The sequence below is a fragment of the Thermobia domestica genome, chromosome 1 (genome assembly GCF_964235325.1).
Source record: "Thermobia domestica chromosome 1, izTheDome1.hap1.1, whole genome shotgun sequence".
NCBI classification, from domain to species: Eukaryota; Metazoa; Arthropoda; class Insecta; order Zygentoma; family Lepismatidae; genus Thermobia; species Thermobia domestica.
Window position 1 is genome coordinate 141,606,782 of NC_137454.1, and position 15,779 is coordinate 141,622,560.

The 15,779-nt window shown below is 35.3% G+C and overlaps 1 protein-coding gene across 2 annotated transcripts in view; it reads right to left on the bottom strand.

The window, feature by feature from the left end:
- The window catches only part of Kdm3 (Lysine demethylase 3), a 674,618-nt gene that overhangs the window by 455,208 nt on the left and 203,631 nt on the right, over positions 1 to 15,779 (bottom strand). For both annotated transcript variants that reach the window (XM_081763856.1, XM_081763854.1), the window contains exon 3: positions 10,397 to 10,510. In XM_081763856.1, coding sequence (XP_081619982.1) covers positions 10,397 to 10,510 — 114 coding nt within the window. The remainder of the gene's footprint in view (positions 1 to 10,396; positions 10,511 to 15,779) is intronic.

The window sequence follows — 15,779 nt, forward strand, 5'->3', positions numbered from 1 at the left end:
TTACAAGGATAATACGCTTGGTGCAGTGAGATAAACGTGGCATTTAAAATATTAAAAATAAAGAGATTTATTCATGACGTCTGTTTCTGTTACTCTCGCAACAAATGCAAACTAAACGTTTATAATTTAAACTCTGCAACACTATAAATGATTAAAACACACTAAATTATGTGTAATTTCCCCTAGGCACACTTTTGCAATAAATAACAGCCTGAATCATAAGAAAATAGGAAGCATAAAAAAAAAAGGTAAATGAATAGAAGGTTCACAAATGTTTGTGCAGTTCTGTCCTAGAAATACAGAAACTGATTTAATAGAAGTTTTCTCTAATGCCAAGTAATTTACTTCGATTTCTAATAATAAAGACATATCCAATTTGGATTCGTAGAATGTATACGGGACTCATAATTGTCCAGCCTTGGAGGTAAATAAAATTTTCAGTAATTTTTATATTTCCAGAAACACTATTCTTTGCACATATAACACTGTTTGTTGAAGATTGCTGGTTTACCCTGTTATCTGTGCTCCTGGCTCCCGTGTAAAGACTATTTACTGTGCTACATAAATAATGTGTGAATATAAAACAGATTAAAAGCATAAAACCGATGCTTTGAAAACAGAATTCGCAACCAACGTGCTGCTGCATTTTAGGGTACCACAAAATCGCTTACGAATGACAGATTGTAGTCCCTTTACAACGATGTCGCAATCTACGGAAGCTGAGAGATCTATCTCCAACGACTGTCTTTATTCACACGCAATACTTATTTTCTTAACTCATTGTTAGATTTGAAACAGTTAAAATAACGATTTCGGGTATGGCCGTTTCTCTTAGGAATCCTTAGATCCCTGCTTCAGTTCAGTTCAAAAATCTTATTTCAAACGGCCCCACTTGATGTAGTTTTTTTTTTTTTTTTTTTTTTTAAATGATGAAGTGGACTATATACCACACTATAAAACTGATGGTATTGGATATTAGCAGTACTGAAAGAGAGCTTCGAGGCCAAACCGAAAACGTTGATGAGTTAGTGTAAATTATCAAACTCACACTGGAAAAGTTTAATGCTTATTATATGGAATCACTTAAATTCGTTATAGAGACGTTAAATTTATACTTTATTTATAGTTTATAATTTAACTTATACTTTATTTTTATTTGTTTATTTATTTATTGGAGCATAACCCATAAATTCTTAGTTTCTTCTCTCCTCCTCCATTCCTACATGAAAACGTCTATGATATCCAGACCCTTTTGCACCCTTCCAGTACATTCTCCTTACATAAATATTTCCTGAGATTTACCATAGAACTCGAAACAACACAATGTTACATACCTATTCTACCTATTCTCATACACCCATTTCCCAGCAAACCACACAATTGTAAAAAGATTACTTCATTTAACTTTGTAATTCCTTTGTATGACTGATTTTCCTCACAAAAAACTGAACCAAGAGTGAGATTTTGAACTTATATGTGAAGTCAAACAACTTGAGATGATCCTTCGTCATTCTCGAAATATTTCTATTTTATAAACCAATATCTTATGATACGATTAATTTTTGAAACACAGGTACAAATGAAGGAAGTACAATAACTGATGGATGTTACATTGATCCGAAATTCAATTTTATATCGCAGAGAAAAAAAGAAATTTTTCGTTGAACACGCTTTATAAATTGAAGTGATATATTATATTTAACGTCTAGTTAAAATGGCCTTTAGACTGAAGGAGATAGTCTGGTCATAAATGAAAGTGGATCACTCCGAGACACCTACTCTCATGGTGTTGTCAACATTAAAATCAACAAATGTGAACTCTTAACATTGGGTTATTGCAGTCACGGAAACGATAGTAAATTAACCTCACTCATCAGGCCTACAATTGGATTTTCAAAACATTTTCATATTTCTGACAATTAACACATCAAATTAGTGAGAATTATTTCTGACACATCACACATCAATTCACACAACAAGTCACATATTATAAACCAGGAACCTTTACGAGGATCGAGATGATTCAACGACAAATACCACATAATGTATTTGATCTCAGTTTTGGCATTATAGAATAGAAAGTAGTACAATTGACTTTGATGCACAATGCCCTAGCATGACTCCCAATGAAAGGCCAATGTTCATTAGCTAACATGGTGCAGACATACAATCATACAATGTAGGTACACAAATGAGTAAAATAGTCTTCGTGGTTATATGCAGGCGATTAGTAATTAGTTATTATTATTCATCTACGTATTTCATTTTAAACTATTCGCCCATACAGAAAAATCCTTGTATCATCATTAGATTTGAGTCATTACTAAACTAGATAATATTAAAGAATCGAGTGAACAGTGCGGTACGAAACTATCTGTGACTTACTTAGAAATATAGTCAATTTAATAACCTTTATGAAACACACATTTCAAGAAAACCAGTTTATGTTAACAATTAATAATACTAATTCACTTGCTCCACGAAGAGGCCCAATACTGAGCACTGTACTGTATTTGCATTACAACATAACGAATAAACAAAACAACAGCAATTTTCTTCAATTACTAATAAATCAACATTTTGGGAAAAATTAATGTATACATTTGGTATTTTGTTCTATCTCAACAATCGTTTTACTGGTTTTACCGCCACCATCATTAGTGGAACACGTAATACCTACAAAATCTCAAGATAGAGTAATCACAAGGCGATATATGAATCAAATCTAGTACGTACGACATGAATACAATACCCTAGCTTACAGTATTTATATTTAGTTACTACGAAAAATCACGCATTTACTTTTTGTTAAAAAAAAGTAAAATTGTGTATTTTTTTTCTTTTATATATCTATATAAACAAAATCTCTATTAATTTAAGTCTATTTGTGAAATACACCCCTCTCATCGTACCCAACCCACACACTCATAGACACAAAGTAGCTTATATATACATGGAAGCGGAGAAGTATGCTGACAAAACTCCGCAGTTTCCTGAGAGATAAAAAGTTTCCAACTGAACTTTCCCCCTTCTCTTCCCTCTCCCCCCATCTCCTGTTTGGCAACTTTAGATTGCTTGGAAAGTTGTAGAGAAGTTTCAGTCAGCTTCCAAAACTTTCCAACATGAACTAAAGTTTGTTCCTGGAACTTGCCGACTCGGCAATCAGATTAAATTCCCTCCTCTAAATGGCACGAGAGAACGAAAGGGGAGACGAAGTGAAAGAAGAAAGAAAAAATTGAAAAAAAAAATAGAGAATGAGATGGAGAGAGGGGAAAGAACTGGATCGATAACGCATCTGCACTGCACACTTGGAAAACAAGCTGCAAGTAAACAAAGCATTTATTATGCAGAAGTATCTCACACGACTTGATAAAAGGGTAAAAAAAAAAAATAAAAAATAAAATAAAAATAAAATAAAAAAATAAAAATAAAAAAACAGTTAAGATCCAATTTAGTTGACTTCTTCTTATTCTCGGTTGGACATGCTCCTAAAATGCTAACTCGCCTTTTTCTTAATATGAGCAATACATTTATCTTGTAAAAGTAGTAACGAAAGTCCTCACACATTGCCATCACTTCATCTGCATCCCACGTATTGAATCCCACGTATTGAATTTGTACGAGGGTAGTTCCGAAATTAAAGCCTCCTATTTTTTTTTTCATGGAAACTAATGGAGATACATAAATAACAGCAGCAGAGCTAAACAGAGCAATATTTCAGCTACAGACTGTTATTTTTCCACATAGTTTCCATCATTCGTTATGCACTTTTGCCAACGATGAACCAGCTGATCCACGCTTGTAAAAATTGGAACCAGCTGAGGCTAACCACTTCCTTACAGCTTTGACAACAGATTCTGAGTCTGGATTCCGGCTCGTAGTGGTGACAGCACGTCTCATCTCCAGTGAGATGCTATCCAGAAAATTGTCACGTTCAGCTTTGTATTGGTCCAGCAGGTCCCGACAAATTTCCATTCGCTGAGTTTTGTGATCTTCTGTAAGCATCCGCGGCACCCATCTCGCACAGACTTTGCGATAACCAAGATGTTCCAGAATTTTTTCCAAGACATTACAGTCGATATTCAGCTTTGTACACAATTCTCTGATCGTTATCCGACGACCAGCACGGATGAGTTGATCAAGACGCTCTTCATTGCGAGGGATGACAGCTGTGCAGGTCGACTGGGCCGTGGTTCGTCATGAACACCTTTTTCACCACCTTGAAAATGCCGTGTCCATCGCCTCACATTGCTCACGTCTATTGTATCGTCTCCATAAACCTTTACCAAGCGTCGATGGATTTTAATCGACGCAATTTCTTCAGAAATGAGGAATTCAATCACACATCGTTGTTTTAGACGCACGTCCATACCAGGCTCCATTTTGGAACACTCCTATACTGGCGCCAACTACCGCATAACAACGAGACCAGCTGCAAATAAAACAGGAAGCTTCAAGCATTAGCTCCACATCAACGACATCTGGCACGGACATACAAATTCAACACAAAAAATAGGAGGCATTAATTTCGGAACGACCCTCGTATAAATAAATGCCTTATTCACTCTCTGAAGAGAGGAAAGAAAACGAAGCTCCCTATACCAAATTTCGCATCCTATGGCTAGTTGTTCAACAAATACAGTAATCACATCACCTGCATCTGAGCCTTTATATTGAACTCGTGAAAACGACATGCTCGTTTACTAAGAAAAATTCATCATTTACCAAACTTCACGCCTTTATGCTCAAAGGAGGATATGAGTAGTAAAATTCTTCCCCTCTCCTTGAGGAGGAGACATTTCCAAAATTTGTGGAAATCATTTTGTATAAGAATCCTCCTTAAGAAAACTTTCGTGCCTGTTATGTCTAGTGTGCAAAAGAAATTAATAATAATAATAATAATAATAATAATAATAATAATAATAATAATAATAATAATAATAATAATAATAATAATAATAATAATGTTTTGCATGAAATATTGTGTGTATGAATGTGATATATTCGCGAGTTCACTTGTACTTCGGTCGTTTTCCCCCTCCCCCTTCTGCAAAAAATCGTGCGGGTGTTTCAGGATCATTATGCATGACTGACCTCCGTTGCCTCCGAGGTCAGTACAAAAAATAACTTACTGCTACCGGCAATCGCGAACACGGGTTGAAAAGGTCTATATTACGATGAGGAGGTAGGTTTATCAGGAGTCAGAAATGTTTGAAAGTTCTCAAGTTTAAATAGAATGTATTTATTTGTTCCTTTTTCTCAAAGAACCTCTCTTCCAACATTTTCTAGATAAAATCGAAGAGGAAAACTGCACAACAAACGAGTGAAGATTGCATTTATCGCGCAAAAAAAAAAAAAAAAAAAAAAAGTATTGATGCATTCTATTATTGGTCACCACTGCGACTACCTCAGTGTTCGCTGAACAAACCACGCATTAATATGCAATAAACTTCCGTAGGCTTCACACAGAGTGTAGGGTAAGTGTAGGTCATTGAAATGAAATCTATTCATGGAGGATTTATGTGGATTTTACATTTATGTCCATTTTATGTCAAAGCTTTATACAACCTCCCTAAAGGGAACAACACTGGCTCTCACTCAAACTAGAAAACATGCTTCATGTTAGAGCATAGGCAGCACATTACTAATGAAAATAAATAACAACTTACTTGTTTTTACTATGGACATTATCCCTTAACATTCGTATTAAACATCTTATCACATTTAACAAACCTAAAAGAAGGAAACAGCTCTTTCGTCTGAGCAAACATATAAATAATAACAGTGGTCAATATTAAAGGGAAAAGAAGTAATAGTTTACTGATAGTATTTCAGCTTCAGAATTTAAATCCTAAGTCGTATTATACTGAGATTACTGCATCCATATACTGGGGCCACGGTGGCTCAGTGGTAGAGCGTTCACCCCTGGTGCATGGGGTCCCGGGTTCAAACCCTGCTCCCGCCAAGTGAACTTTGTGGTGGACAAACACCGTGTGCGTGGGTTTTCTCGGGGTTCTCCCGTTTCCTCCCACTTTCTTCATTCCACCATTTCATTCATTTCTCAGGATCACCGTCTCCTTTAGCCTAACCGGCATAACCGTGGGACGTAAAACTCAAAGCTTTCATTTAATTTTTGCATCAATATACGTACATTACTGTAGTCCCTTTCCATTGCGTTCATTTCTACAATATTATTAGCACTTAACTATAAAGATGTTGTGCAAAGATGTGACGTATAGCTACCAATCGATATATTTCATTAAGCTCAACAAAATAATATAAGCGAGAGTAAAATCTCATGCGGTGATTTCGAGACAATCAAGCACAAATGAACTCGCTTGTAAACCTTAAAAACGATTGATGCTGAACGGGGAAGCATGAATTATTACGGCGAAAATTATGCTAAAGTATATAATAATCATCAAGCTCTTCATTATCATTCTGACAGGATGACAATACCAAGTATGGGTAATGATAAAACGCGCAAAATTATCATTCATAAATTCTTAAACTTTAATTTCCAAGATTTTGTCGAAACACACGAATGAGAATGTCATCTCGTTTCAGCTTGATGTGATACATCTCATCTTTGAACAATATTTTATTTCAACCGAATTTTTTTTTTTTAAAAAAAAAAAAAAAAGCTCATAATAATTATTTTGGGCTCTTCTATCTCATTTACGATACCATATATTGTCATCTTGTTAGCACCATAATGAAGAGATCAATCATATATTAGTAAAACAGAACTGATCAAAGCACTAAAATGTATTGATAGTATCTGTGTAACAGTTCTGGTAATGTAACACCATCTTCATTGCACACAGTCTGATTAACTATATATAGGGATTTTTTTTTTTAGTTACCCTTTCTCAACATGATAGATATGGAAGAACGAGTAAAATAAAAATGCTGTAAGTCAGAAAACCCTAAAGAAATATACATCAAGAATAACGTGTCTGATGAATACGATATTACATTCTCAATTTTTAGGTTCATAGAAAATTTCGTTTTTATCGATTGTTTCGTAAACTACATATGAATTTTTATATTTACATATATCAATCTATGCAGCTGAATCATATCTATCGATTGTACACGTCTCCTCTTTGTACTTTTTTTTTCTCTCGTTACACGCTAAAACTATTGTGGAATTTTTGTCTGATTTACCAAATCTTTCTACGTTTTTTTAGAATATTTATGTAGTTACATAACCATTAAACCGTATCATATTATATATATATTAGTGACGGATCCAGGATATGATCAAGGAAGGGGCTAAACCATAGTTTGCCGCTTTATCCAGTGTAAAACCGGATTGAAGCCCATTTTATCCAGTGTATACCTGAGGATAAAGGGGGGCTATAGCCCCCACCTGGGATCCGTCCTTATATATATATATATATATATATATATATATATATATATATATTTGTAAACATAATAGGACCTTAACAATAATGTTTTATAACGATAATATGACCAATATTTCTATTGGTTTTAGATAGAATCAACGTGAAGAAAGATTACTGAATGATACATGCTAATGAATACTGCAAAAGTGCCCTTATCTACACTGCAAATCTGCCATCTTAGCTGGCGATGCAAATTTATTAAAGAACACTATATATCACCTATTATACTCTATGATAGCAAAATATATATAAAATAATACTTTTCATATATATTGAATAAAACAAAATACAGCAAAAAAAGGGGGGAGACGAAATCTATCAATGTCAGTGGAGTTATGACTGGAAAATAAGCTCCAACCCACTTCATAGTTACAACACAACTTTACTACTACTATTATTATTATTATTTTGAATAACAAAAAAGATGTTTCTTCACCTCTAAAAATATCCGATTATTAAACTTGCGTCAGGTCGTAACGTTGTGCGCCATGTGCATTAGTTCCTGGCACTAATCCAGATTTGAAAAAGAAACGGAAGTGATATAACCATAAACTCATTCCAAAGGAAACTAAATTCACATGCCATGTGCAACAACACATTCACCACGCGGCTGGGTGTTCATTCGAGAAAGAGTGAGCGAAAGCGAGCGAGCGAGCGAGAGAGAGAGAGAGAGAGAGAGAAACTCGCGTTATTTGTAAGGCTCATAAATACAGCAATAGCACAATCTGACGAGACACTTTTGTTATGCTATAAGGATCTGTCTCCTCTTCTTTTTCTTTTCCTTATCTTCAATAATAATGATAAACACCTGCTCCATCTTATTTAACTGATAACTGTGGTAAATTATTTAATTATAATTACTTATTGGGATAAGTTTATCAATTTAAATATGTTGTTCTCTAAACAAAGATAGAAGTTATTTCCACAATACGTTGACACCAATCGTGTTGAGTAATTCTTCATCGTCAACACATCGAGGATGCTAATTCTCCCATTTTATGTTGTGTTTATTTGATTTAAATACCATACATTTTATTCTCAAATAAAAATAAAATTTGACCAAAATAAACATGTATATTACTAACTTGTGCGTTTGTAATATTAATTTCGGTAACATATCAGTGGCTTCGTCACACACATTAAATAATATGTCTGATGAAGGCAATGATATTATCGAAACTATAATATAACACAGGTTATTGATATGTGTTTGGTTTTGTCAAATTTTTCAATCCCAAAGGTTGAATGAACAGTATTAAAATTTTCCCTCTCGTATTGTCAATTGTGGAGAGAAGGATTTTAATTCTGTTGCGAAGTGTGTCTGGCGTTTAGTAAAGAGGGGACTGGCGAAAGAACCACATGTATTTCCATCTACAATAGAACTCTATTATGAATTCTGAAAATGCAGTAATTAAAGAAACAATGTCTGCTCTTTCCTCCTCCTACTCTTTATCTGGGTTTGTGTGTTCAGCAAATACAGGAGCTAATAGAGTATTATCACTTCTTACACGTTACTTGGTTACGAAGACTGTATATTACTCGAAGAATATGTTTGACATAGTTTATTCGAAATATAGATTCAACCAGGGCCGGATTAAGGGAGGGGTTTAGGGGGGCTGTAGCCCCAGGCCTCCAACTGAACTGGGGCCTCCAGTCTGATCAAAATCTCACTTGGCTGTCTAAAAAGAATCATACAAGATACAATCATCATCATAAGATAAAATATGACAAAAAATATGAAACATATTCCCTTAACTTTCCTACTGTACTTTCACAAAAATGAATTAGGCGAAGTGAGGAGGGGCCACATATTTTTTTCTAGCTCCGGCTCTCCAAATAGGTTAATCCAGCCCTGGATTCAACACATAATGGAATGATAGGCGACAATTACACTGTCTCCTTTCATTACAAAAAAATACGTATAGCTCTGAAAACATTAATTGAAAGATACTTTAAATTAAACGTTAAGAGTTAATATATATCTATTAATCAGTGTCTACTGTTCTCTTGCTAGGATCATAATGAAATGCTTAATGGGGCACATTTTAGTATCATTTTTAACTTAACAGGTAGCGTGTTACTCAGTCTGTTAGTTGAATTGGAGCTTACCATGCTTTTCAGCACCAAGGCTGTATGAAACATGGACCTACAGCTTAGGGTAGAATCCGGATCACCGTAATATGCGTTCAAATTTTTTCAAGGCCTTTCCATCGGGAACTGCACCAGGGGCCCCGTGCATCAAGGACGAACTCAGCGGGGAAGCCTCAATTACATTTGAAACATATTATATATCTACCTAAATAACTCGTTGAGATATACAAATCAATGTGAGCCCTTTTTAAATGGAGTTCCTTTTATCTGTTGAGGGTAGAGTGAAATAAATGAAATAGGTTATATATATATATATAACTTATCCGCTTGCTACTGCTATAAGGAAAAGCTTGATGGGGTATGCTTTACGGTAGTATCAATTTCACCCTAACAGGTGGCATGTTATTGGGCCACGAACAACATACATACTTCTTAGCGGCATAAAAATTAGTTTTTGTCAATTTTCTTGAAAGTACACATGAGAAGAAGTATCAGGGTAGCTTGGCTCAATAGAATCTATCAATTGGTATGCCTCACATTGTAGTTTTTTCATTAAATATAAATATTATTGTAGAATTATTATACCTAGAAGTACATACTACAAAGATAAAAATCACTCTTTCTTCATTTTTTTCTCTTCCTCTCATACATGGTAGCTTATCAAAGAATCATCTTACAGTACGTCAACAGCTTTGGAACGAATAGACCGATTTAAGGACTTTTCGATAATATAAAGAGAATAATATTATTTCGCCTTCAAAGAAAACTAAACTTTAATTGCTATATTCGTTCTGAAGCTATTGGCAAAAGAGCATATATAGGACTACTACTTCATTTTGGCAGAGGGGGGGGATGGGGTGGAGATGGTATACAATAGTAGAAAATCTTACCTGGAATGGCTGGCACTGAGTGAATTCACGAAACGCTAGTTCCCTGTCCACGAGAAACTCAACAGGCCGAAGTTCAGTTTCCATGTCCAGGATGTCCACCAGCGGCGTGAAGGACTGAAAATATAAAAATAACTAAATAAATCCATATTACTAACATGTTCAATTTGATAGCATATCTATTTCTATCTATATATCTACATATCAATTCCAACTATTATCATATACATATGCATCTGAGCAACGCATGTGGAGAATTTATAGTAAAATAATATTCTTTTAATTTTGTAACACGTTCAGCGCCACGCAAGGGCCATGGGACCTATAGTTACAGTTACTTTTCTTTCGGGTCGTATATGCCCCATGGGACCTGCATGTCTATACTCTGTTTCGTACATCCTTAGGAAGTCGTTGGTCCGAACTTGGTAAGACTTTCCCATTAGAGGGGGATTGATGTGGCCCCCTTCGAAAGGTTTTGTGTAACGGTCCAGTATATATATATATATATATATATATATATATATTTCATTTACAACACTACTACAGAGGCTCCAAGAAAAAATTACACACAATTTACCGCGGCGCTAAATGTGTTTTAAAAAGCAAAAGGAACTGAAAGCAGGATCAATTTTTATACAATATGAGATGGATGAGTATAGGGCACGTGGTATCTAATTTCTTTCCCTTTCACTATGCATCATGCGACTCCCATTAATTTTTAATTTTCTTTCTTTCTTTCTCCTCTCTCTCTTCTGTTCCAAATCCACAGAGATTCTCATGACCAGAAAGATCTAAAAATATCAACTTTTTCCTTTTTGTATTACAACCGTCCTTATGAACCATCCACGCAAACACGCCACAGTTTTAAAGTTCAACTCCGAGGTCACATGTCTGCAATAGCAAATTTTCTATTTTGTACAGTGTTGCCAGTTAGGTTGAAGTAGTATGCAATTATTTACAATCAACGAAACTAGGTTAAAAGCCAGAAACTTGTTCTGGCAAATATGTTATCTATCATCAATTTCGCAAGAAGTCAAACGCGCATTTTTTTTTCTTTCTTTCGAATTCTTCCGTTAAAACAAAAATAGTTTGGAAAGAATTGTTCCAATTTTACTTTCTGGTAACTTGTTCAACAACACACCACCGCAATTCGATCTGCAGTTCCGGTTTTGCTGAAAATAGCGTACGTGGGCTGCCTTAAGTTAAAAACACCATTTCATTTTGATAAATGACAGAAATGTATACAACACTGCCCATGATTGCTATTTATTTTCTCTTCCCTTCTGAGCTTACTTTAGCGCGTTTCAATATAACCAATAAGAAATAAATGTCTTTAATGCCTTGTATCTAAAAATTCTATTATTTATATATTTAAATAAGATTTTGGCTACAACTATAAGACATTTTGCATTGGAGCAATTATAATGACACACAAAAGGGAATTTCTAAAAAAAAAAAAAAATAAATAAATCGGCAAGGAAAATATAACTAGCCTATATAAAGGTACCATTCTGGTAATCGTATTGTAGGATTGCGGGGTAAAGCCGTGAAATACTGTCAAGATATCCGGTCACGAGACTCAAACCTGAATCTTTCATTTACGAAGCAAGTATATCAACTGCAACCATGCTTATTGCTTGCTCCACTAACGTATGATCAATCGACTAGTTGCTTAATTTTGACTGTTGCAAAAAATCAACATCTAGAGCACCAAATAGGAATGTTGCATGATTGGCTGACTTGTTGGATTAAAGTTTAGTCCCTTTCAGCACAGGGGCTATATGAAACGTAGACCTACAGCTTAATGTGGGATCCAAAGCACATGAGGTTACACCGGGAATCGAATCAGGGTCTTTCTAAATAAATAATCTAATCCTATACAACGGTCACGTTTACGAAAAAGGAGAAAAAGCACAAGTCTGATTCATAGGATTAGCATTATAAAAATAAAATCCACTTTCAAGTCTCTGATAGTGACATTCACCCATTGGACGTTTTCTTCTGTGTGGGATGGTTATGGGCGTTCACTTCGGTCATCGTCCGTTATACTTACGCGTCCTGCTTTAAAGCGGTTCATTCGCTCATACACCTTTCGCTGGGTCATGATGCTTGCTCCATACTACGCTAAAAGCCGAAGGTGGGTGGGTGTCTGCTTGTTTGGCTCTTTCACACTATAAAAAGCCCACTACGGACACTGATCCTCGATTGTGCATCCGTAGAGTGGGACACCCATACGTGCGATCTTTTGGTCGGCGACACTTGACTGAATGGGGTAGTAATGAATATTCCCAGCTCTACGTCACACCATATATACACGTCGTTAAGTCAGACACATTCAGTCCTCCCTGAGGAAACACTAACTTGCCTTTAGCTTTTGATTTATCCTCGTAGATATACTCTTTTGAAGACCACATGTAGCTCATGACATACTGGGGAAACTCTATGAAAACCCAGTAACAGGGATAGTTGTGAACTGGATTTATTCCTGTTAGTGTGTTCCTAGACGTCTTTATATTAAGTGGTGTATCTCAAATTTTACCGAAAATTATTTCCAAACAAATTCTAGTGATATATTATATGATATTCTGAACATAACATGACTAGAATATTCCTATTATCACCGCTTCCTTACTAGCTTCATGATAGGTTTTGTTACTGTGATCCAGGAAGACTTTTTATGTTGTATAAGTGAACGTTTGCAATTATGGCGTTGTTGGTCTCTCAATAATGCACCAATTTGTATCCCTTAACTTTACAATGTTCAGAGAGAACACGTTTCTCAAAATTTGCTCATTTTACAAGAACAGAACGTGTTTCTTTCTTTTCCGCAGGAACGAAGTAGAAATTTCGTCCATCTCCTAAAGGAATATATAATGCTATGGACCTGTAGGGAAATGTGCATAGTTTCAGTTAAGGTCGTCCAAAAGCATTGAAAAACTACATCACAATATGTGTTATTTTGAACATGTGAAACCGTGGATTGGCAGTCCACAACAGAAGTCATACATACGTCATCCAAAAATGTATGTTTCAGCAATGTGCAATGTGTGCACAACGGGTTCTCTACAGGAAATAATTCCCAGGCATGCTTCCAACAGAATTTTCAGATATGCTCTGAATGAAAGGTGCATCCAAAGTAGGCAAACGTAAGCCTACCATCAGTGGATACGTAAAATGTCGGCAGGAAGTCAGAAGTGTTGGAAACTGCTAGGTCCATGGTTCCTCGTGTTCGGAATAACGCGTTCTGCGATTACTATTTCTGTTTTACGGAATATTTCATGATTGAAAGATTAATAGGAACTCCATGTAATTTTATGCGTTTACAAGATTGAATAAGTTTCTACTATAGGCGTGCGCACGTGGGGGCGCTCGCTCCATCTAATGTGTTGGCATTGCGTTTTTTTTTTTTTTTTTCGATTTTTCAAAATAATTTTCTCTAAGGATTATATTTTACAAAAACGGACCCTGCAAGACGTCTGTAATCATCGCTATACAAAGTAACACTTTGAACTTTGCAATAATCGACCAAAATTTTCCGATTTAATTATATTTCAGTTTTTTTTTCTACAATTTTTTTGAAATTTTCAATACGCAAAAATATAAAGAAACTACGGATCGATAGTTTTGAAAAAAAATGAACATTTGCATCTAGAAAGTACCTACAATCTGTGGAATTTTCAAAATTTTTGGACCACCCCTACCAAAATAAAAAAAATATTCAATTTTGAGCATGTATAATACGATAATTCGGTAAGGGGAGGGGGTAGAGGGTCAAAAATTTTTTTGAGGTAGTTTTAGATCAAGGATATCCTTTTGGGTCAATAGTAACCCAATTTGGATCAAGTGCCGATTTCACTATCTTACTAGGAAAGACACTTTAGATTCGTACAAAAACGACTCGGACTTGAGCTAATCCCACGAGAGTTGATAACTAGATTACACCGTTTTAGCATGGAGTTCATTAAGTTTTGCAGTATCTCTACTTGAATGCAACGTTGCCAGACGTCGTTTATTGCTTGAATTAACTTATTTTAGGTGTATTACTCGAACCATAACATTCAGATCACGCCATAAGTTTTCAACAGGGTTTAAGTCTGGCGAATTACAGGGCCAAGGAAGTGATGTAACATGCTGTAAGGACAGAATATAACCTTTCATAACTCTGACACGGTGGCAAATGAGCAGAATCGTCTTGAAAGAGTTCACCGATAAGTAAGTCTCTTCCCGAGGATATCACTTTAGTCTGAAGAATCATTTTATATGTTTGTGCATTAACAGCACCACCATATATATGAATTCTACCAACCCCATTGGAAGAAACATATCATCAAATCATGACAGTTATAGGGTAGTACGTCCAGGTTTTAACAGTACATGAAGAACCAAATGCTTCACCAGACATGCAATATACACTGGCAAGTGATCATTTCTATAAATGTTGATTTTTGTCTCATCACTGATGAACAATACTTTGCGCCATTGTTCACTAGTCTAATCCTTGTGAGCCAGCACATGCATTGTACGTTGTTTTTGTGTAAGGCATGGCTTAACGCAAACATGGATTTTAATTTGTTTCTCAGTGTATGTGAACGAGGTTTGACACCAGTAACTAGTTGCGAGACCTTGTGATGATTGAAATCTGTCTGCAAAACACAATCGCCGCAATGCACTGTTCTTTCAGGAGAGGATTTCACTTTTCGACCAACTCTGCCAATTCTTCCACTTTTTATACACACCATTTCTCGAATCTTAACCAACTGCCTCCTTACTGTGCTTTTATGCATTTTCATGATCAACGCAATATTAGCATCGGTTTTGCCATACTCACTTAAATGTTCGAATTTTAATGCCCTTTGTCAGTGTTATGTCATACCTATTTCCCATTCTATGTCTGTTGTAATATAAATGAATTGCACGACTTTTCTTCTAAAATGCATTCAGCACAAACATATATGAAAGAAAAACACAATTTTTAGGATCAATTTGAATTTCAGAACTGATAACACGTTTGATAACTTCAACACTCCATCTGCGTAATCCTGAACTTCTGCACAACGAGAATGCAGAGAAAAATGATACTGCACGATTGAGGAGTTGATTAAATAGTCCGAGCGCGAACCTCACAATAAGGTAGAGCTAGACCGAATCAGGCATGAAATAAACATTCGGAAAGGTTGATGTCACTTACGTCACATTTTCGTAAAGTATCACTTATTGTTGCAGATATAGGTAACTCATTTGCGGAAAATTTCTTTTAAATTGATGTATATCTCATTGTATGTTTATGCTTACTTATGTAGAAACTTATTAGACCTTGTAAACGCATAAAATTAAATGGAGTTGCTATTAATTTTTCTATTACGATATATGGAGTTATGTATATTTA